The 21861-nt window shown below is 41.6% G+C and overlaps 2 protein-coding genes across 4 annotated transcripts in view; one reads left to right on the plus strand and one right to left on the minus strand.

The window, feature by feature from the left end:
- Positions 1-11531, plus strand: part of LOC106113018 (centromere protein J-like) — a 41534-nt gene extending 30003 nt beyond the window's left edge. The window contains exons 12-20 of the mRNA XM_055811210.1: positions 467-625; positions 1411-1525; positions 1961-2067; positions 3312-3410; positions 5868-6008; positions 6746-6830; positions 7199-7319; positions 8083-8300; positions 9411-11531. Of these exons, the coding sequence (XP_055667185.1) occupies positions 467-625; positions 1411-1525; positions 1961-2067; positions 3312-3410; positions 5868-6008; positions 6746-6830; positions 7199-7319; positions 8083-8272 (1017 nt within the window). The 3' untranslated portion in view covers positions 8273-8300; positions 9411-11531. The remainder of the gene's footprint in view (positions 1-466; positions 626-1410; positions 1526-1960; positions 2068-3311; positions 3411-5867; positions 6009-6745; positions 6831-7198; positions 7320-8082; positions 8301-9410) is intronic.
- A 164-nt stretch (positions 11532-11695) lies between these two features.
- The window catches only part of UNC93A (unc-93 homolog A), a 28199-nt gene continuing 18033 nt past the window's right edge, over positions 11696-21861 (minus strand). Inside the window, exons 8-10 of one of the 3 annotated variants that reach the window (XR_003551741.2) lie at positions 15204-15719; positions 14603-15103; positions 11696-12166 (exon numbers count right to left, since the gene is read on the minus strand). Coding sequence is in view for 1 of the 3 variants with exons in the window: in XM_005230884.3 (XP_005230941.1) it covers positions 20015-20280 (266 nt within the window). In the remaining 2 variants the exon portion in view is untranslated. Of the gene's footprint in view, positions 12167-14602; positions 15720-19740; positions 20281-21861 lie in introns of those variants that run through there. The other 2 variants (XR_003551740.2, XM_005230884.3) reach the window with 2 other exon arrangements.

Genomic DNA, 21861 nt, shown 5'->3' on the forward strand with positions numbered 1-21861 from the left:
CCTGTGGCTTGCATCTATCTTAGGGTCCTGCAAGGCTTGTGTCAGCTTTGATTGATAATGGCAAAATGTAAAAAGGGTGGACAACTGGCAAGTAAGAATGAACTGTCACACAATATATTTTATGGGGGTCAGCTCAGTTGCAGGATCCCCGAGAGGGATATCTTTGCTGCTGTTGGCAGCGTAGTTGGGACTGAGGGATGAGAGCCTGAGAGTAGCTGTTGGCCTCTCACTGTGTGCCTTGGGTTAACTTTGACTTACATCGTTGCCCAAGTAAAGAGAAAGGTGGGAAGGAAAAGAAGACCCCAAATAGAGAATTACATATGAAATATGCATGTGTGTCTGTGTATGCCCACATACACAAATACTTTCATAAAAGTTTTAAACAATGATGCACCTGTTGTAGGATTTTTAATGCTGTTTGAAGATGTTTATATCAGCTTAATATAAATGTATCCAAACCTTTCAGGCAACAAAAAGCTCTGTGCAAAGGGCTGATCCTTTGCAATCAGTGACAAAGGAACATCAAGAAAAGAAACCATCTAACTGCTCCCTTGGCAGAAGCTCAACACCAACTGGCAGGAGGACACCTCACCAGGGAAGACTGACACCTCTTGAACCAGAGAAAGTAAGTTTGGTTTTTCTTTTCTTTTTTATTTTTTATTTTCTTTTTACAGCATTGTTTAGTAGCTGGATTGGGATCCTGGTCCCCATATAGCTGCTGCTGGTACTGTAGGGTTTTTGCCAGAAATGTTCAACACATTGAGCCAGACTATTCATACATTAAGGTATTTAGGCATCTGCAGGGCAGGGCACAGGTGAATGCATTGAAACCTGCCCCCCTTGCCCTCAGAAAAAGTTCAGAGGTGATCACATGCACCGACACTGCATGGGCCAGTGGCTCCCTAGGGTCCAGGGGCTGGGAGCATCAGGGGGTCCCATGGGGTTGGGCAGGGCAAGGCCCATCCCACAGGCCCAACCAGGGAGGAGGGCAGGCTGGGGATGGAAGTCAGGGTCAGGCCAGGATCCCAATTGTCAAAGCCCGTGGTGATAAGACAGGTCTGGGGTCATGACAGCGTCAGCCCACGGGCCAGGGTTAGGATCCAGATCCATGAGGTGCATGGCCAGGCACAGGCGTAGCCACAGTGCAACCCAACAAGGACGAGAAATGCAGCTCTCAAGGGAAGAGTCGGGATGGGGGGTTGGGGGTGGCCCTCTCAGGCTTTTTCCAGCTCCTCCACCCGAGTCTCTCTCTCCACAACAGTCTGACCTAAGATTAGACACCCATACCACATCAGCACACAGACAGCTGAACTCCTAGGAAGGGGAAGTATGCTCTTGGCCATGTCACAGATAGATCCCATGTTACAGTGAAGCATGACTGTATGTCAGGGCTTTTCCATTTTGCTTCAGGTTGGACACCAACCCTCTCCTACTGGGAGAAGAACAGATGACAGGAAATCACCTGGAGCTGTCTTGTATCTGAGTACTGGTTTTAAGGAGCCTAACTCATCTTCCTATGTAAAAGGTAAGATTTGTGGGAACTTTCTGCTTGCTTAGAGTGGTCTGCAAATGACTTGGAGACACTGGTTCACAGCTCTTGGCTCACAGGCAATATGTTGTCACTAAAACTCTCCTGTGATTCTTAGAAGAATGATGAAATTTGTATTGAGAAGAAAGGGAGAGCAGATTGTGGTGTTGCCTGCTTACTCACTGAGTTTGTTGCCCTGGAAGCCCAGAAGATGGGAGAATGGATGTGGTCTGCACTTCGCTTTAGTCCAGGACAAAGCACCTTCAGGAGGATGGAAAGCTGTTAGCAAACATTATCAGTATAAGAAGCAATGTGCTGCAAGAATCTGAGAGCTAGCATCTTTAAAAAACCTTCTGAGATAGGTACGGAAACATGTGATTCAGCAATTTTCATATGTTTTCAATGACCCCTTTTACTTTACTTTTCTTACAGGTTCGTCTATGCCCGTTTCAGGTAGCTCAGAAGGCATGCCGCTGTCACATAACCACAGCAAGGACACTTGCAGCTTTGCACTCTGCAGTAAGAATGAAGAAACAGAGGTATTTCACCGTGTAACTCTGTACAATAACTCAGTGAGTCTGCTATCTTAGTTTTCATATACAGCATGCTAACTCCCATTCAGCTGGGGACAATACTACCCTGGCTTTATTTTCTTGCATCTACTCATGGTAAGTACACTCTTAAAACAATATTGCAATGGCTTACAAATGATATAGTAGATTTCTGTATCGAGAATTCCTGCACTACTGTTGGACATTAATAGAATTATGTTGCCAGTTAAAATTTTAATTTAGGTTCAGGAAGAAGAGACTCTTATTCTTAAAAAGACAGAAAAATTGCTAAAACCTCAGAATCAAGTGGCTTTTTTGACCACAAACAGAAGTGGTCATAACTGCATATGACAACAAAGTATCTACAGACAGTTCTGCTTTTCTGGATGCTGAAGCAAAGGTTTCAATTCTGGCTCTTATGTGACCAGCAGCTGTCTTCTTTGCATTTGCGAACTAAAATAAAACACACTGAGAAAAAGAAAACCTTACATTCCCCTTTCCTATGCTATGCAGCAGACACAGCGCTCTAGGGATGGATCTGGCAACATCAACAATTGTATTTGCAGCCTTTTACTGGAGCATATCATTGCCCTGTGGGAAGCAGTACTCTTGTTCCTTTGAATCCCACAATTCACATTACACCGTATCTTCAAACTGTAATTAACATCAGTTAGTAACTGTTCTGGATGCTATGTGCCAGATGTCAATTAACTTAAGGTTCTTTTGTGCTGTCAGACAGTGCAAAGAACACTCATTGTAACGATAAATTGGTAGTGTAACATCCTGAATAACCCTTAAGTTAGCATTACCTACAGCTAAGAACCATGTAATTTGTTTTGGAAGAGCGGGTCTGGCTAATACAGGTACTTTTCTTTGCAAATCAGTAACCCGATATCCAGAGATAGTTCTATTCTTTGTTCTTGTGTTTGTTTATTCTTTCCATTTCCTATAGTGTAGTTTTGCCAGAATGCGCTTGTCACCTCATTTTTTTGTTTTCTCTATTCTGCCTTTTGCTTTGCAAACTGAAGTTGATTGGAGTTAATGTGCAACATTTCTAGTTCTGACTAAAAGATCAAAGTTCATTACAAATGCAAGGCAATACCAAAAAGAAGGGCAGCTTTCCCCTCTGTGTATGAAGTAAATATGGGTTTGACACATTTGATTAAAATTAATGGCACTATCTTCAAAATTTCTGTTTATATAACACTGACTGTGATGTTTTCATAACGTAGCCTCCAAAATCGATAATGTCTAGAAGGTCAATGTTTCATCAAGAAAGAAGAAACAGTGAAGAAGAGGTGCAGGAAAAAATAGAGTATCGTGACGGAAAGGTGAGATAAAACAGGATGCAAAAATACTTGAAGAGATCCCCAGTAGGACTGCAGTATAGATGGGAATCACTGCTTCAAGTAGCCATAGACAATTATGTCTCCAATTAAGTGTGTGTTCCTTAAAGGAGAGCTGAAGTGTAAAGTTCAAACTATGGAAGGTAAGAAATACGTATAGATGGGCTGGTAATCAAGTAACCGAGTTACTTTCTTATCTGCCACACAGATTTGCTCTATGACTTCCACCAAGTCCTTTTTCTTTCAGCCACCTCATTTGTGAGCTGGGAGGAATATCTGTTAGTGGGGTAGTGCTGGTGTTTTTTAGTGCCAGATTACAGGCCACTCTTTCCTTGGAAGTGAATCTAATGGTAGTGAGCTGTGCCAGCAAAACGTCATCTGTGGGAGAAGTCTTTCATTATACACAGCTGGCTACACCTGGAGTAACATCAGTGGAGTTGGGCTCCATGCAGCCTGTCCAGTTTGCTCAAGCCACCTGTCAAAATCCTCAACGATTCCCCAGCTGCATCTGGAGATTACTCCCAGCTGCCCCTAGTCCTGGGAGTAGCTGGTTTCATCCCTTCCCTAGAAGTCCCTGTCTTCTAGGAGGGGATGAGTGGGCAATTCCTGCTGGCTTCCCATTGTGTTCCTTCAGTCCTCGCCACAACACTGGATAACACGTTCCTCAGTGGCCATGTCACCTTTTCCACCCAGCACCTCAGGAATGGTCTTGAAAGGCTGACTCTGTAGATGAGCCTAGGCATTGCAGATCTGGTGCGTTGCTGTTGGGAAAGGCTGTCAGCAAGGCGACTGAGCGAGCTGGTGCTAGTTTCACTGCTGACAAACAAGCACGCTTTCCAATGCTGTCACTGCTCAGCAGGGCCAGATCTGAACTCGGTCTCTTCAATTACACTGCTCCTAGCAGGCTTATCCTGTTGAAACATTCCCTTGATATTGACTGAGTTGCAACTCTGGATAAGGTTTTTAGCTAGATTAAGGCAAGACAGTAATTCAGTTTATGCACCTGTTCAGTCCTGGGCTTCTCATCCCACCCTGCCCATACAGGTGTTGATTAATGAAACCATAAGCAGTCACAGAAATGGCTTCTGCAATATAACCGTCATTCAGGGAATGTTGGTTTGAGATGCCAATTCCTTTATCGCTAATGCTGAGATGGGGCTCTGTGAAAGTTTCTGCCAATCATGATTGCCTGTGGTAGAAGTAGCAAAATGCAGTATCTGTTGTTTTGACCCTCAACAGAAAAATAATTGTGAAAAAAGTTCACTCTGACATTTTTACCACTGGATTTAATTCATAAAATTGAGTGGTCAACTAGACTTTCTTGTACAACTAGAGAGAGGTCAAAATGGAGATTGATGCCTTTAGAAAGACATATTACTTCTCATTTAAACTGTGTGGACTTCTTGTAGCAATGTCTTTTGTCATAAGTAGGTGTAAGACCATCTTCCCATTACTAACTAGTAATGTTTAAATGAAATAATTTCTAAAACCTAAAATCTTGTCCTCAGGAATCATTACAATGCCTGCTTGGGGAAATACCACATCTCTCTTTCCTTTCCCCAAGCATATTTATTCCATTATTTTCTTTTTTTGTGTTTTTTTTTGTTGGGTTTTTGTTGGGTTTTTTTTGGGGGGGGGGGAGGTGTTTTCCCATTTTGTGCAGAGTCTGTTAAAATTTGAGCCATATGGCAGAGCTATACCACATCTTCTGGTTGTCTTCTTCTTTAGACTTCACCAAATTATATTATGGGATTTGATATATGCTGAACAGAACCAGCCACCATAGTAAGTCCAGGAAAACTGATTAATCAGAGGCTATGCTAGGTATAAAGTCTTCCTTGACCAATGCATTGTTTCTAAAGCATGCTGATGGCATTATTGCCCCCTGTTGTTAAGAAGTCTTGAGCAATTTTGCAGATCTCCGCATGCAGTCACATTTAATTCTGTAGTACTGAATGTCCACACAGGGTTCTGTTACTTGAAATAAAATGGTGGTCAAGATATGTCAGCAGTCTGTGTTGATACAAGTGGTTCAGTCCTTTGGGTTCACACAATTCAGAACTGGGATCTCTTCAGTGACCTGTGTGGAAAGTGTCCCAACAGATGTGAAATAAGTACAGACAGTAACGCACAGAAGTTGGTCAAGGAAAAACCCTATTGCCACAAGGCTGTGCACCTCACCTCTCTTAAGAGAAAAACAAGGTGGTGGAGTGAGAATTTGGTCCAAGTGCTAGATGTAAGTTAATTTTGTGAAAAGAAAATTACTTTTAGCCTCTTTTACACACAGATAAGGCAAAAATAATGTATCTGTGCTGCAGAGATAGCTTTTGAAATACAAAGGCATAGCATAACTTACTTCAAGCTCCAATTTAACTGGAAGGCAGTGCAATATTACTCATTTCCTTTGATTTCATTTACATTAGATGCTTTATGTGTTTGAAGGTAGAAGAGGTGCTTACTGATGGACGTCGAATCATCACTTTCTGCAATGGTACTAAAAAAGAGATCAGTGCTGATAAAAGGATGACAACAATTAGCTTTTTTAATGGAGATGTAAAGAGGATCATGCCAGATCAGAGAGTGGTGTGTATTTTTTATTTTTTTTTTTTAAACAAAATAATTCAGTGATTTTCCAGCAAGGTCCTATCATTTTTCTTGATATATGAATTATGGGAGAAATTGATGAGGAAGGGTGTTGGTTTAACAACCCTGAGCAGTGAAACTGCTTCATGTACAAGGACAAAAGTGGAAAGAGATGAAGGTAACAGTCAAAAGAGATGAAGGTAACTGTCAAGGCAACTGCCAAAGAAGGAACAAATGGGTAGCTGGCCAAGCAGATAAAAGAGAGTGAAAGAAGGCAAAGGACAGGGGCAGTCACCTGGAGCAAGGACTGGTTTTTACACATTTGCAGGGTAGTTAGCCCAGGAGGTTCTTCCCTCTTGGCATTATGTAAATATAAATAGTTAATAAAGAGAGCTAGAGCAGAAAAAAGTGAAGCCTTGGCAGCAGTGGAACTATTTTAAATTAATAGTGCATGGGTGGGAGCCTAAGTGGAGGTGGGAAGATGACTTTCATGTGTGCACTGTTCTCTTGCATGCTGCAGAGATGAAAGTAGCATCATCTAGACACAGCCATGAGGAGGGGAGTGAATAAGAGAAAGGAACAGCAATGCAAACATAGCTACTTTTACGGATGGCAGATGCAGAAAATGACCTTGAAATGACTTTTTTAAGATGGCTTATTTTTAAGCACAATGTTATGGTTGAATCTGCTTATGCAAATATTGTGAGAATGCTGCAAACACTTCATTCTCCTTCCAGATTTATTATTATGCAGATGCACAGACAACCCACACCACATATCCAGATGGCCTGGAGGTGCTGCAGTTTCCTAATAATCAGATAGGTATGCAAGTGCTCGTAAATGTGAACTCTATGTGCAGGAAGGTTTCTGTTAAGAAAGTGTCGTCTGGTTCTGACACCAGCAGATCGGGTATTTTCTTCTCATTTTGCATTGTCTTTGCATTTCACTTCCAGTGTGCTCCATCACTTTACTGCTCAGTTTCCTCCTACAAAGCAAAGATAATAATGGGATGTAAATGTGTATTTCCTAATTTCGATTATCTGATTATTTGATTCTTTAATTTCTTTAGCAGTATGCTGGATATTATTTCCACCCTCACTATGATATCCAAAAAAAGAAATCTGATCTAGCTTTATGTAAAATAACATGAAAGAACACTAGACAGACTTTTTACATCTTCTTTTCCACAGAAAAACATTACCCTGATGGCACACAAGAAATTGTATTTCCAGATCACACAGTGAAACACCTCTATAGTGATGGATTCAAGGAAACTTTTTTCCCAGATGGTACAGTAGTAAAAGTAGAAAAGTAAGTCTCATGTTAATGACAGGAACCAGGCATCTGACACAGGTACAATGATACTGACATTTCAAACTGGTTGGAATGTGCCTGGCTGGTAAATTTCCAGATGAAAGAAGACAGGAATTGTAAGATAAGGAGGGTTTTGCTACAATGAGGCCCTGAAAATTGTTCGCTTCCACCTTGGATGCTAGGTGACTGGTTAGCACTGGCAAAGTGACTGTGAATTATTCCTCATTTAGTTCCATGTAACTTCCCACTGGCCAGGTGGGAGATCACCAGCTGTCTGTGCGGGTACTAAAAGACTCAGGGTGAGGACTCCTGAGCTCCATTCTTAGCTTTTGGGTTCCCTTTCTGATCTCGGGCAAAGCATTTCATGTATTATATCTCTATTCCTTTATGCCAAATGAGGAAAAACAACAGCAGGACTTTGCCTCTTCTGGGCTTAGGGAAAATCCTGTTGTAAGACAGATTTCCTGCTTGCAAAATGCCTTGAGGTGCCTCTGTGAAGAAGCCACGTACAATGCAGAGCTCACCAACCATCAGGTATTACACTATGTGTTGCAGTACCTTTGTGTTGAAATCTCATTGTGAGATCGGATATCTAATGCCATCCTATGTAAATTCTGAGGTGAATTATAACCTGGCTGAGGAAGTTTCCTCTTGACGTTATTTTCCTCTTTCATTGTGTCGCATTAGACAGTTCAGTGAGACAGGTTAATAACAGACAGTGCCTTCTCGTGACTTCTTCATTCATTGCTATTTCTTTCAGGAATGGAGATAAAATAGTGGTGTTCAGTAATGGCCAAAAGGAGATTCGTACTGTGCAGTTCAAGAGGCGGGAGTACCCTGACGGCACTGTAAAAACGGTGTACTGCAATGGCAGGCAGGAAACCAAGTACGCCACTGGAAGAGTTCGAATCAAAGATGAAGAGGGTAATATCATCCTAGATAAGAAGTGATTCCTGCCCTCAAAGGGCTCCAATGTACGTAAGTAGCTCAACCCATTTTCTTGGCTGATCAGAACTGTTAGGAAGATTTAAGCCTTGTGAAAATGAATGGATGGATCTGTAGGGCTGAAATTTACTTTGGCTCAGTGACGGGTGCTTCGTTTGGAATAAACTTACCTGAATGAAACGTCGCTTGAGTGAGACAAGAAGGAGATGCAGTCAGGCTCTGTTTGTGTTTTTAACATTAAAATAAATGCCCCTAGTACTTCTCATCAAAGTGTTTGTTTCATGATACTGATCACACTTTCCCTTTTCTGCTAGTTAGTTACAGAAGTGACTACAATTAAGGAGCATGGCATAAGAACCTCAGATCTACAAAGCTTTTTGAATTTCAGTTCAGTGCTGCCTTATGCTGACTAAAACAAATCTACATGGCTTTTTTGTCTCAGTCGGCCATCATGAAAAATGTGGAAGTAATTAATGTTTGGTTGGGTTCTTTGAAGCAGAAGATCCCAGCATGTATCAGGCCTTACCATGAGCTGTATGTTAGACCAAAACTCCTGAGCAGGATTTGAGTGAACAGTCACAGCTCTGGATGCTCCTTCCAACCTAAATTATTCAATAATTATATGATCATAATCTAAGAACTCTGTCTTGGGCAATTGAAGCAAAAATGTAATGTTTATTCCATCCCGGTCATTATTCCAGATGAAACAGCCCTTTATTCTTCCTCCAGCAGTCTTTCCTCAGACCTCCTCTGTGTTGCTTTGTTTTTGAATTAACCTCTCCCACTACCGCCTTTATTCTTCCAGTAATACTTTCTGGGCAGTGAATCTCTCCAGCTTTAAGGCTCTCTGGATAGCACATGATACCAGGGGGATTAATCATTTATCAAACGCTGCTTTCAGCTGCCTTCCCCATAGACTGCTTGTCCATCATCTGTCTTGAATTTTTCCAAAGCACTGAAGCATTTCCCCTATACAGCTCAGCTCATTACCTGCCCATTGACTGGGAAGACCAGTTATCTCCTTATGGTCTTTGGATTCCTGTAGCAACAAATGCACTTCAGTAGCGTGCTGCTTTAGCCTTTTCTCACACCTAAGTGCAAAATAATTGCAAGATTATGGAATTCAGTCTTTCTTCTCTTCAGTTTCCAATGGATCAGACTATCAGCAAATCACCATTCAAGTTACAGACCATCTTTGGAAGAAATAGATTGAATAGAGCAAGAAGTGTTACTAATACTGATCGTACACATGCTTCAGTTTATTAATTTGATTATGATGCCATGAACATCCATGCAGTTTGATGTTGGCTGGTGTGATAATAAAATTGCATTGATTTTCCTTTACTCCTGTATAACAAAGGAACAGTTTATAAGCCTGTGCTTTTCACTACTGAAATATTTAGTGTATGTCTTGTAAAAGAAAACTCTAATTAAAAGAAATGCAAGATAGTGTTCTTTTCAATGTTTCACCAAGATTTTCAGTTGAGTGCTGCCTTACACTGACCAAAACCCACTATGTTGATTTTTTTTTCTCAATTAAACATCATGAAAAAGGTGAATGTGATGAATGTTTTTAGTTTGGCTGGAAAACTAGATGTGATACTATTGTTTTCTAAAGGACTGCTGTTTTTATTCGCAGGAATTCCTTTTAACAAAAGGTTCCTGTTCTCCAGTTAATACGCTGACATTCCTTTTGTTTCTATAGTAATACACGAAACAGGCTTTGTTTGCAAGCCTTAAAATGCTGTTTGCCAATCAATAATCTGTGCATATAATCCCTTCTAATTGTAAATTAAATAAAAAATAATTTTATTTGTGTGCTGCTTGCTTCTTGCTTCATTAAGCATTCTTGACTGTACTTGCAGGAAGCATTTTGATCCTGAAATAATTTGTCCTACAGTCCTGCACAGGTGTAACAGATAGGGGATATGTGCAAGTCAGTCTCTGAAATTATGCATGCAGCGATGCACGTGTGCAAACACCTTGCTGATGTATGCATTGACCCTGCTGATGCATGCATTCACCTTGTTAGCACCTGCTTACGGGGAGGTTATAATGGTACCTAAGTATGGGCCTTGTTCTACTTTCTGGCAAATCAACGGCAAACCTTCCATTGGTGTAATCAAACGGTGGGACTACTGAGGATTTCACAGTATTTTTGCCAACCCCTGTCTGGCTACTGTTTTTACCAAGACATGTTTTTCAAGTAACATTTTATAATACAATAGCAAAGGGTTTATGAAAGTAAAGGCACAAATTTGGTTTGAAAAGGAGACATAAAAACACCTACATAAATGAGAAGCTCTGTCAGGTGCTATAACTTGGAATCCTTCACAGACCAGTTATGACACATGCCACATTATTTTTCACAGGCTGATTCTCACATCCTATCTCCTCCACCTTCCACTTGCATTAATTAGGTAACCAGAAGCAGTGATGGCTCTACCAGCTATAGTTCATAGTTGTAGGAACACAAATAATCCAAATTAAGTGTGACTGCATATGGACTTAAACTGTAGTAATACACATACCTACTTTACTATCTTTTTTGTCCTAGAGGGTTTATAGCAAACAAATTCTTATGAATCCTTCGGGGATGTGGCACACAGCTGGTAAGCCCCACTGCTCATCTTTCTACAGGTTTTCTGGCATTAGTGAAAGCATGCTACAGCCAGCATTTAGCCTAAATTTTGATTCAAAATTAAAATAGTGACTTCTGAACAGTTACTTCCATTCAGACGGCTGGGGGCAGCAAAGATGTACAGGGGAAGGGCGGTATTTTGATCACCATCTCAAATGCTTCAGTTCAGTGTTAGTATTTTTCCGTGCACAGATGATCACCAGTTTTAATGCAAGCAAAACAAAGCTGCCAAGCCACTGTACCCATCAGGTGGCTAATGCAGTCTGTGAGACAGAGGTTTGATCCAGTCTTCTGAACGTGGTATTTGCAGTTTATATGCTGCCCTCTGATAATGAATTTCTCTGTTATCTTGGGAAGCCTAATTATTTCTTTATTCAGAGCTTATCTGAAACAAAATACTGGAGCAGTATATAGATTTTTTAAAAACTACTTTCCATATGAACTACTACAGAAACCTTCCAGTCATAAAATGAAAGTTATTTCATACTGTTGTTTCATACAATGCAAAATTAATTTCTGGAAATGAATGTTGGGAAGCTCACCGGATTCTTCAATGATAATTTTGTGTCATTCATATTATAATGCACCTTTGTAAACTGAGTGCGTGTTGAATGCTCCATGGTGTAAAGTGACCAGTTTTTCAAGTCATAAAGACCCCTTAGTTAGGAAAAGAAAAGAAGCAAAGATCAGTAGGAAAAATAATTTCGAAAGACTGGCATTTCTGAGGATGTTTTGAGAAATGCAGTTCTCTGTTTTTATTCTGGAATTAGTTTAATATTGCAAGAAATACTTTTAAAACCAGTACTTTAATTTTAATTTTTACATTGTGTATTGTTTGAGTTATCTCTATTTGTAATACAATTCCAGTGTACATCTGCCTCCTGCCAGCTAAAATTGTTGTTTATGATGTCTATATAACCTAACATCAACACAAAAGTTAAATAGCCTACCCTTTTCTTTGTGTTCTGCTGCTCTGATGTTAACTGTTTGCTCACTAATTTATTTCCTTTATGATGCTTCTGGGTAGTGGCTGTCTGCCATGGTTTAATGCTGTGGTGGTCTGTCACGCAGAAAGGTGAGTTCCACCAGTACAGATTCCAGTCTGAGTCATCTTGCTCCTTTTTGTCGAATTCAGTCCAGCTGTGTTCCAGTAAAACCTCACAGGCTACTGCAGGGACATTCCCATGGAGATGGAACACCAATGGCCTCAAGACATCTCTTCTATCATAGTCCTCTGCCATCATCTCCACCTTATTAGCTGAAAGAAAACATCATCACCAGAAAGGAAGCAATGAAATTAATGCCACAGATTGTGCTAGCAGTCATCACCTTTGCTGTATTCTTAATACCTGTCACTCTCAACATATTCTCAAAGCATGTCGCCCCTGTGTGTTTCTATGGTCCACGACTGAGAAGTCAAAGGCCGTTTTAGCTGAAAGCTATGTAAAGGCCACTGATTCCAGACAGCTGTTAAGACAGCACAAAGCACTGACTGCTGCAAAGTTCTAGTCTCCACACTATTTACCTTGTTTTTGAGGTAGCTTACAACAGCAGTAGCTGTCCTAAAGCTTATAATTCTTGAATACTTAAGACTTTTTGGTTTTTGCAAATGCCTTCAGCCTAATGGCTGTAACTTTGCCTAGTAAAACTTACCTGACACTGCTGCATTACTGAGACATTCTACCAGCTTAGCATGTTGCCCTGCTCTGAGCAAACTCTCTTGATTAAGATTAAAAGCCCAATGCAAAACTGACGGGAGACAATAGGAAAATGCCTGTTGCTTCCAATGTTTTTTTCCTCCTCTGACATACGCTCATTTATCTCACTGATAATCTGCTGCTGCTCCTCCAGTGAGCTCCACCCCAGTTCCTGAACAGCAGGGCACATTCTTGTCTCACGACTTTCCTCTCAAGGCAAAAATGTTCCATAGAAAGGTATGTAGATTCTGAATGAAATACCATTTCTCACTATCTATAGTGGAAGCAGATGATGGTCCACATCTATTTTTATGGATAAAAAAATGTTTTTTGGGTTATTTTGGGCATAACAATTCTCAAACAGTCCATGGAGTATGCTTTTCCCTCCCCAGCTAGTTCGATATATACAAGACTCAAACTAAAACACCTGTCTTAGCCTGTCTGGTGGCATAGTGGACAAAAAGTGCCATGGATCTATAGATTCGAAAGTGTTGCTGTTTCTCTCAGTTTTAATTTCCTGAAATCCTACAGACCTGCTCATTGAGGATTAGACTCCATGTTTGGAACAGAATGTCTTGGGTGAGAGAAGAATGTTTGTACTGAGGACCATTCTGACATGACATTACCATACAGACCTCCACCTGCTATCAGAAAGTAGCAAGCAAAAGAAATACAAAGTGAGTGGGACATATGCTAGACAAGACTCCTTCACATCCAAAGTGACATCCTTTCTTTCTTCTCAGGTTGAGTTTTAGACTCCAGAATGAGTAGCCTCTGCCTTCCAAACAACTACAGAAACCCAGGGAACATGTCACACCTGTAAGTACTGCAGGCAATATGCAGCTGATTTGGCCAGGGATGTGTCTTCTATGGAAAAATTACAATCTGTTGAAATGGAAAGCTTTTTTCCAGTGAACAAAAATAATCTTTTGCCAGCTTTTTATTTAATTTCAATTTTCTTGTTTTGAAATTTTCAGAATATCTTATTTTCATTTTTTTAAAAGACAATGTTTTAGAAAGTTTTTTAAAATGTTAATTTAGTTTTAAAACTAAAACCCCAAACGTGAAATGAAATGCTTTACCATTATCAAAATGTAAGTTAACATAATTCAAAAGTTTTGCAAGTTGCAAAGCAGTTTAAAATTCTCATTATTTTATTTGTATGTGGAAAGCAATTTAAAAAATCATGCGGAGTGAAAAAGCATGTTTCTTTCTCCACTATGACATTTGGTATGATGTACCTACATCTTGGCTGCCTAATGCATTCTGCTGCTGCTAACAGGCTCTGAAGAGCTTGCAACTCTTCTACAAGCAGGTTGTGGGGTCTGTAACAAGTGCGTTACAATGCAGAGAGAAAAACCAGAAGACTCTATGGGGACTTGATGGGAGGAGGGTTTTACAGAAGAGTTTGGGTGGTATTTCAGGGAGGCTGGGAAGCTGGACAGCGGTGTTGAAATATTTTTTTATACTTTTATACTTCACCATAGGACTGTCATGTGCAGGTTAAAAATAGCCCTGGACCATCTTATATCCTGAAGCGAGGGAATCATTGCCTAAAAATGAAAGGATTTGAAGCAAGCTTTGGTTCAGGATGTGGGGAAAAAAGCTTCCATTCAAAAGGGACTTTAGGCCTCATTAATGGACTGACACTGTGGTCAAAATTTTAATATCTGCATATGATGACTTTCTATATTCCAAAGTAGTATGTAATTCTATCTTCCGGTAGTAATATGTGTATTAATATATGTAGTGATGTTTTACAGGCAGATTTGCAGTGCCCTTCCATTGCAGTTTAAGCTAGTGTTGGAAGGGAGCAACATCTAAACTGCACCGGGATTATTTCTCTGAATCCCCTCAGAGAGCAGAGGTTCCCTCCCTCTCAGACTGCAGCTGAACCCTCCTTATGAGAGCTTTCTTTGGTTGAGGAGTTTGTAGGGAACGGGAGAGAAACATGATGAGTAGGTACTGAAGAGTGGTCATGATGTAACAGGACTTACATAAAATACCATGAAGAGGAAAGTAGTCTTGCAGAGAGTGCTTCCTTTCAGACCCCAGGACGTTTGCTGCTGAGCTTGTGCACAAACCTAGTGTGGTGGCCCTAGGAAACTTTGCTTCCACTGTCATCTTTGTCATCTTTGCTTCCACTTTCTTTCCTGGGAGTTCTTTTTCCTGTCTGTTTATTAAACAGCATTATGTCACATGCTAAAACACAAAACAACAACAACAACAAAAAAAAACCCAACCCAAACCAAAACACCTATACAAAACTAAACAAGTTTTATAGTAGCTGGTTTGATTCCTTGAGCAGATTATTAATTTAAGAAAAAAAAAAGTGTAATTGAAAGTAGCCATGCTAAGAATTTGGATGAGTCAACTTACAGACTGCAGTTAGCTTTGTCTTTTCTGTACATCTCAACATTGCTATCAGCAGTGTTTCAGTGAAAGGCACTCTTGTACGTGAATCCAGCGTGTCATAAACTGTGCCATCACAGTCTCTTCTAGGTAATCACGATTTAAGCTGTTAGTAATGTCTGAACAATGAAGCCTTCTTTGGTGTTTTGTTCATATAAGCTTGTATTAATGGAACACGTTTCATACCTCTGGCATTCCAGGAGTAGTTTGCAGGAAATTGGCCCACCAAACCTAGATATGACAAATGTCAGCTTCAAATTCCCTGGTAATTAACTGCAAAGAAAATCAAATATTGTAAGTAACAACAAACATGTACCCACTTTTAAGGAAGTCATATCACTTATAAGCAGAAGCTCTTGAAATGCAATGATGAAGCAGTAACTCTAGGATTAGGCATTAGTCTAAATGAATGAACACAAATTTAACTCACTTTGCTCTGTATAAACGTGTGCCCAGATGAACACCCATCTCTTCACAGCCTGCATCCCCAGAGGGCTCTGTGTTCAGCCCGTTCTTTAATAACTTGGAAACCCACCCACGTGTCTGCAGACACTGTTCCACAATGCAAAAACTGCTCGGGCTGTCTCTGACCACCCTGGAACGTAACACCTGCCTACCCAGTGCTGGTGTTCCCGGGGATGCGCGCGTGTCACCTTGGGCTTCGTGCTGGCCACAGCTGCTTCCAGTTGCTCGGTTTTACACCTATGGGAGGAAATACAGTCCTTAACGGTCAGGCATTACAAGTGTGAGTTTGCTGGGTCAGGCACTACAGGCGTGTGTTTGCCAAGTCAGTGCAGAATGTCTCTGTAATTAAACTCGGCAGATCGACCAGCGGTCTTCCCTATCGCCTTTAAGGCGTTGGGGGATGGCAGCTTAATTTCAAGGGTCGGGACATGGCAGCTTAGCTCTGCCACCTGCCCAGGGTGGACTCCTGCCCCCAGGATGGACCCCCACCCCCAGGATGGACCCCCACCCCCGTGGGTCATGGAGGGAGCCTGCTGCACAGCGCCATGAGGCAGGTGTAGATGTCCTGGCAGCTGCAAGTGTTGGTCAAGCCCCTCGACCTCCTGTGTGTGCATCTGAGACCCTCCAGCTGCCTGGACCTTTGGTTCATGCCATAAGACACCACAGTATTATGTGCCTCATTACTTAATATATCATTATTAATTACTTGAACCTACCTTACATTGCACATGAAAACCATAATAAGTGGGCTTCCCGACACCTACATCCTCAACAGAGATTGATGTATGGCCCAGCCTCAGTCCCTGAAATCTCTGGAAGAAATGACTTGGCTGTCCTCTCTCAAGGCCTCTCTGGCATAGGTAGCCCCACTCAGTGTCCTCATTACCTTCATGTTCTCATGGTTCTCTTGTGTGCAGGCCTGACTCTCCTCCTATACCTCTGGGGAACCACAGTTTGGGACTGAGGATACCAGGGAACACAGGGCATTCTGTAGGTGAGCAATAGCAGGTTTATTACCCGTTGCCTGGTTTAGAGCTCTGGAAGGTTTCAGGCATGTGTCTGGAGGGGGATTCATTTAGCTACAACTTCAAACCCTGAAGCCAGTGTCCATTGAGATGGCCATACCTGCTCTCATAAATATCAGACTGATAAAAGCTAGTGTTTCTTTGCAGGATGAACACTGTTGTTGCCGTGGGTGAGGTAAGAGCTTGTGTGGCAGTGAAACATGGGATGAAGAAGGATGAGTCCACCTACACCGTGCTGCTGAGTGAGCCCTCAGCACAGACAGACCTATGCTGCTCACTGGCTGCCAGGCTGAAGCAGGCCCTGTGGGGTCTTCCTTGGCTGTAAAAGAGCAGAGGCCTCATGTCACAGCAACTTAACCATCATTTTGTTTCTTGCATTTCAGTGAAGAGGCGTTCCTAGCTGAACTTCTGACTGAAGTTTTTTTGATATGCTATGCAGCAAAATCCCCGTTGCCTCTATAGTAAAGAAAATCACATCAATTTTATAACTGTATACTATCCATGCATAATGATGTCCTAAACGGAAGTTTCCATTTAGGTCATGTCCAAAACAGATGGGCATCTTTATCTTCACCCTTTCCCAGGAGTAACCATGTTCACTGCATCACCATGTGTAGCTGTGGTTTTCACTACCACAGTACTGGAGTTTTTCCTCACATTACCTGTGGGGTGGAAGAGTTGGATTTCCCCCTATTTTACAATTGGGGAAAAGACTGCAGTAAGGTTCTGTGACAAATAAAGAGTGGAAAACAGCTCCCCAAACCACAGGCCACAAAGTTCTGTCTCCCACGCTGACTCTATCTGTGATACTGAGGTTCTCTCCAAGGTCAGAGCACCTTTTTTTTGCTCCTTCGTAGCTCCTCACAGTTTTAGCTTGAATCTGTGGAGTGAGGACTCATTTTCTGGGCTGCCATTGCTAAATTTTACTGCAGACAAATCCTGGGCACACTGAGTACAATACAATTAAGGAGGTGTGCTGGGTTGCCCCTGGCCACCAAGAAAGCACCCACCTGGTTGCTTGCTCGCTCACCCCACCAATGGGATTGGGGTGGGGGGTGGGGGGAGAATGAGAAGAGCAAAAGTGATAGAACTCCTGGGTTGAGATAAAGACAGTTTAATGGATGAAGCAAAACTGCGTGTGCAAGCAAAGCATAATAAGGAACTCATTCACTACTTCCCATTGTCAGGCAGGTGTCCAGCCACTTCTTGCAAAGCAGGACCTCAGCACACGTAGTGGTTGCTTTGGAAGACAAACTCCATAGCCAGGAACACGCTCACTTCCTCCTCCTTTTCCACAGGCTTTTATTGCTGAGCATGGCATTGTGTGGTACGGGATATCCCTTTGGTCAATCTGTCTCAGCTGTCCTGGTTGTGTCACCTTCTAGTTTCTTGGCCACCCACAACCTATTTACTGAGGGGGCAGAGTGACAACCTGGAAGCTGGGAGCTGTACGGCTCAGCAACAGCCTAAACATTGGTGTGTTAGCAACACTGGTTTAGTTACAAAAAACCAAAACACAGCACCATATGGGCTGCTATGAAGAAAATTTACCCCACCCCAGCCAGACCCGGTACAGGAGTAAAGAGTAAAACCTATCAAGCTGTACATCCTCTGAGGAAGGGATCATATTTTTGTTCTATAGCATCTCATGTAGCGTGTCCCGATTTCTGTGTTGGGCTGTTACAAATAATAAATGATTACATTCACACAGATCAAATTTTCACTGATATTGATCTCAAAAATCCTCTTTGCTTCACTTGCCATTGAATATTGCTGTGTAAAAGAGAATCAGAAGAGGATTTGGAGATGAGTTTCACTGTTATCGAGATGAATTCAAGTTTCTGTATCAGATGGAAGAAGGACAGGGTGAGAATCAGCAGCAGCCTAGTGAATCCATCTGTAATCTCAGGGCAGCTGGGATACTGTCAGGATTCTGCAGCCACAGTAGTTATGCCATTTGTATTTCCAACACAGAGATTAACAGCACGCCTTTGAGCTGACAGGACAAAGGCACAAGAGAAAGGTGGATCTGTGAGGGAGCCACCTGTCACCGCCTTTTCTGCAGGACATAATGAACTCTTAATACTTAATTGTATGAGACCTGGAAAAGAAGCTTATCGTTTGAAACTCCATGAATAAACACAGGTGAAGTCTGAAGGGGGAATCTAGGTGCTTGGGAACAAGAAATGTTAGATAGTAAATTAGCATGAAAGGTACAGTTATTTAAAAGCCCTAACAATTTGGGGATTTTTTTCCACATCAATTGTATTATTGATTTCTATCATGTTGTCACACCATATGGTGCCTCATCCTTCTGTTATGGTTAATAACTGAGAAGAAGTAGTTTCAAATGTTAGATTCATGGCATGCAGCAACTTAACTAGCCATGTAGTTTATTTCCAGGGGCAGCACTCATCTTGGAGATGAACAGCATTTGTCTTCAATTCCTTTTCTGCTGTCTGCCTCCCACAGAGGGTCTGATCATAGCGTCATTACCAATAATGATCATGATACCTGTACAGTGCTTTCTCATCAAGACATAGGGACACTGGCAGTAATTGCACTGTAGCATTCTTCCTGCAGTAAACCCACAAAAATCCAAATCCGGAAACAATACAGTATGGATAAAACTATACAAAAGTTGAAATGAGATGAGGGAAATCCTCACTTGAGGCACTGCTAGATGCATATAGGTCACAAGCAGATACTATAGCATTGGCCCATCCTCCTTTTCTCCTTCTCACTCTATGACTTTCAGTGTTATCTGCATCCTTTTCATGGCTGTGTTCCCCAAGTAACATGCCCTGGCTGTTTATCTTGAAAACAGCTCTGTCCATGGATGGGTAAGTGGGAAAGTTCATAATGACTGAAGTATTTGGTCATGTGCAAAGTATCTCTTTTGGGAGAAAGGTGCTGTAAGTGGTGACAATAAAACTGGAGACAGGAAAACCAAAAGGGAAAGAGTGCTGGGATAGAGGGATAACATGGACTGAAACACAGTTGTCTGTTGTCTGCTGACAAGTTTACTTACAGCAAGTGTTAAAGAATGCAGGTTAAGAACAATGTAAATCTTTATAATTGGTGGTTCCATGAAATGTTTTGTATGGTCTGCAATCAACTGAACAACTCCAGTTGCTGTCATCTTCTGATTTCACATGCGGGCTTCAGTTTTGATTGTAAAGCTATGGTAATAGGTCTCATCCACAGATACAAAATGCGAGGACTTTTAAGAGTCTTGTTTGCATTTATCAACATTTTATTGATTAAAAAAAAAAAGAGAAAACTTTTAGTAGGTCATCTGTATGAAAGGGTGAAGTCATGTAATCTTCCTTTATAAAGCTGAGATGTCAAAAGATATTTGTACTCCTAAGACATTTGCATTACACTGGCCTTGAAATCTGTTCCTTTACCACCTTTCTGGAGACAGCACACATTGGAAGACCCTTGGAGACATGTCTGTAGGAGCTGGACAGTTTGCTTTCCCTCCATTGCTCTGACCCTGTTGGATTACATGTGTGTTTCCTGGACGAGGGGTCCTACATTTCCCTTCTTTGTAGCAGTACCTGTCCCAAGGGAGCTCTGGGCTTTGAGGTATTCAACCACTCCATACATCACCATAGACAACGCAAGCACAGACAATAAAATGTACAGTTTGATGTAGACTTGCAGTTTGGTGCTATAACCAAAGGCAATGACAAATCCAACTGATTCCCAGAGACGGTAATTTGCAAAGGCAGCCTCCTTGTGTTTCTCAAATAAAGTGCCATAGAGTGCTGGAAGGAAGAAGAGACACACCTTGTGAAGATTAAGTCTACAACCATGTATTTTCTGCAAAGGGAATAAATAGACCACAGTGGGGAAGGTAGACCCTCCCTCAGGAATGTCAAAGAAAGGAAAATACAAGCTTTGTCTTAAAACATTTTCATGCTCCTGTGACTTGTTTCAAGTGAAATAACAGACCAAAAAATATAAAATAGAGACTATCAGAGAAAAAAGGAAGAAAATGGGAGGAAGGAAGAAAGGATGGGCTCTGTTGCAGTTGAGATGGCAGGAAGTTTATTTTTCAAACTATCAGCCACAGAAAAAGATGGTTCTGGCACTGACAAGTGAGTAAGTCAGAAGGAAGAGGAGATGGCCAGAAATGGTCCTTGACTCTATAGAGTCTCCATGTGTAACCATTGAGAAGGTTATACCAAGTCCTTACAGGCTTTCACAGAACAGGTGGTTTTGTCTAGGGACAACATGGCTCTCAGGGACCAAATTGCTCTTTCACTGTGGAGCAGAAAGGGTAAAGAACAATAGGGACCTCCCTGCTGCCATCCTTCAACATTTTTTGGGCAACCTGCAAGGACCCTGCATGCACCTGTTCTTCAAGCTGTTTCTTTTACCTACCTAAGAACATGCAGAGACTGTTCATGTAAAATGCATGTTCTTTGTTTTCACCAGAACTTGGCCTCAGGACCCTCCTAGGTGCAGCTAGCACAGTGTTGCTGATGGTAGTAATGTGTGCTATTCATACTTGCCGAGTTAAGGGACGTGAACTTACCCAAAACACTGAAATCAGAAAGTTGAGGAGAGTGCTACAACTGGGCTCAGATTTAATATGCGGAGGAGGTTTACCTCTCTGAGATAACTAGGTTTTCAGATTTTCAGCTCCTGGATGGTCTGGCAAAAGAATATCCTTGATGCATACAGAACCTCTGGGCAGCAACTGGAAAACTTGCTTGACATAGAGATATAGTTAAAATGATAATCCTAACGCAGTCATGTTCGGTGGGAGGCTCCCACTGTGTTCAGTCAGCTGCACACCCACAGTGGGGAGTCAGGGAAGGATTCCCAGCCTCTGGGTCCGGCTAGTCGGGCACACAGGGAAGGTGACAGAGCTTGCTTTCCCCTGGGTGCTGAGCTAGCATCAGTGGTGATAAAGAAGCGGGCGTTTCCACTGACTCAGCTGTAGTGTACAGGGAGGGAAGGAGAGGAATATCATGAACCTTGACTCTCCTCATCCGCTTTTCTATTTAACAGCACATCTTTTTGAAATATTCAGCCAAAAGGCACAGAGGAGTACAGAGTTATCTAAAAGTCTGGGTAGGCTCGACTAACCCTTCAATTTTATTAAGAAGGAGGAGACATCATCTGTATGTAAAAACTTACTACATTCTAATTACTATAAGAGGACATTTCCTGAGTATTTAATTTTAGAAATGATGGAAAATCTGGACAAGCACATCACAAGATGTACTTAGTTCATTAAACTGGCTGAGTGTAGTATAGTGTGATTTATTTGACAGTCCTTCACAGTTTTGCCTAATAAATGAACAAGTACAAGTTGTTCATGTAACTTTGCTGATACA

Source organism: Falco peregrinus, chromosome 7 (genome assembly GCF_023634155.1).
Source record: "Falco peregrinus isolate bFalPer1 chromosome 7, bFalPer1.pri, whole genome shotgun sequence".
Classification (NCBI taxonomy): domain Eukaryota; kingdom Metazoa; phylum Chordata; class Aves; order Falconiformes; family Falconidae; genus Falco; species Falco peregrinus.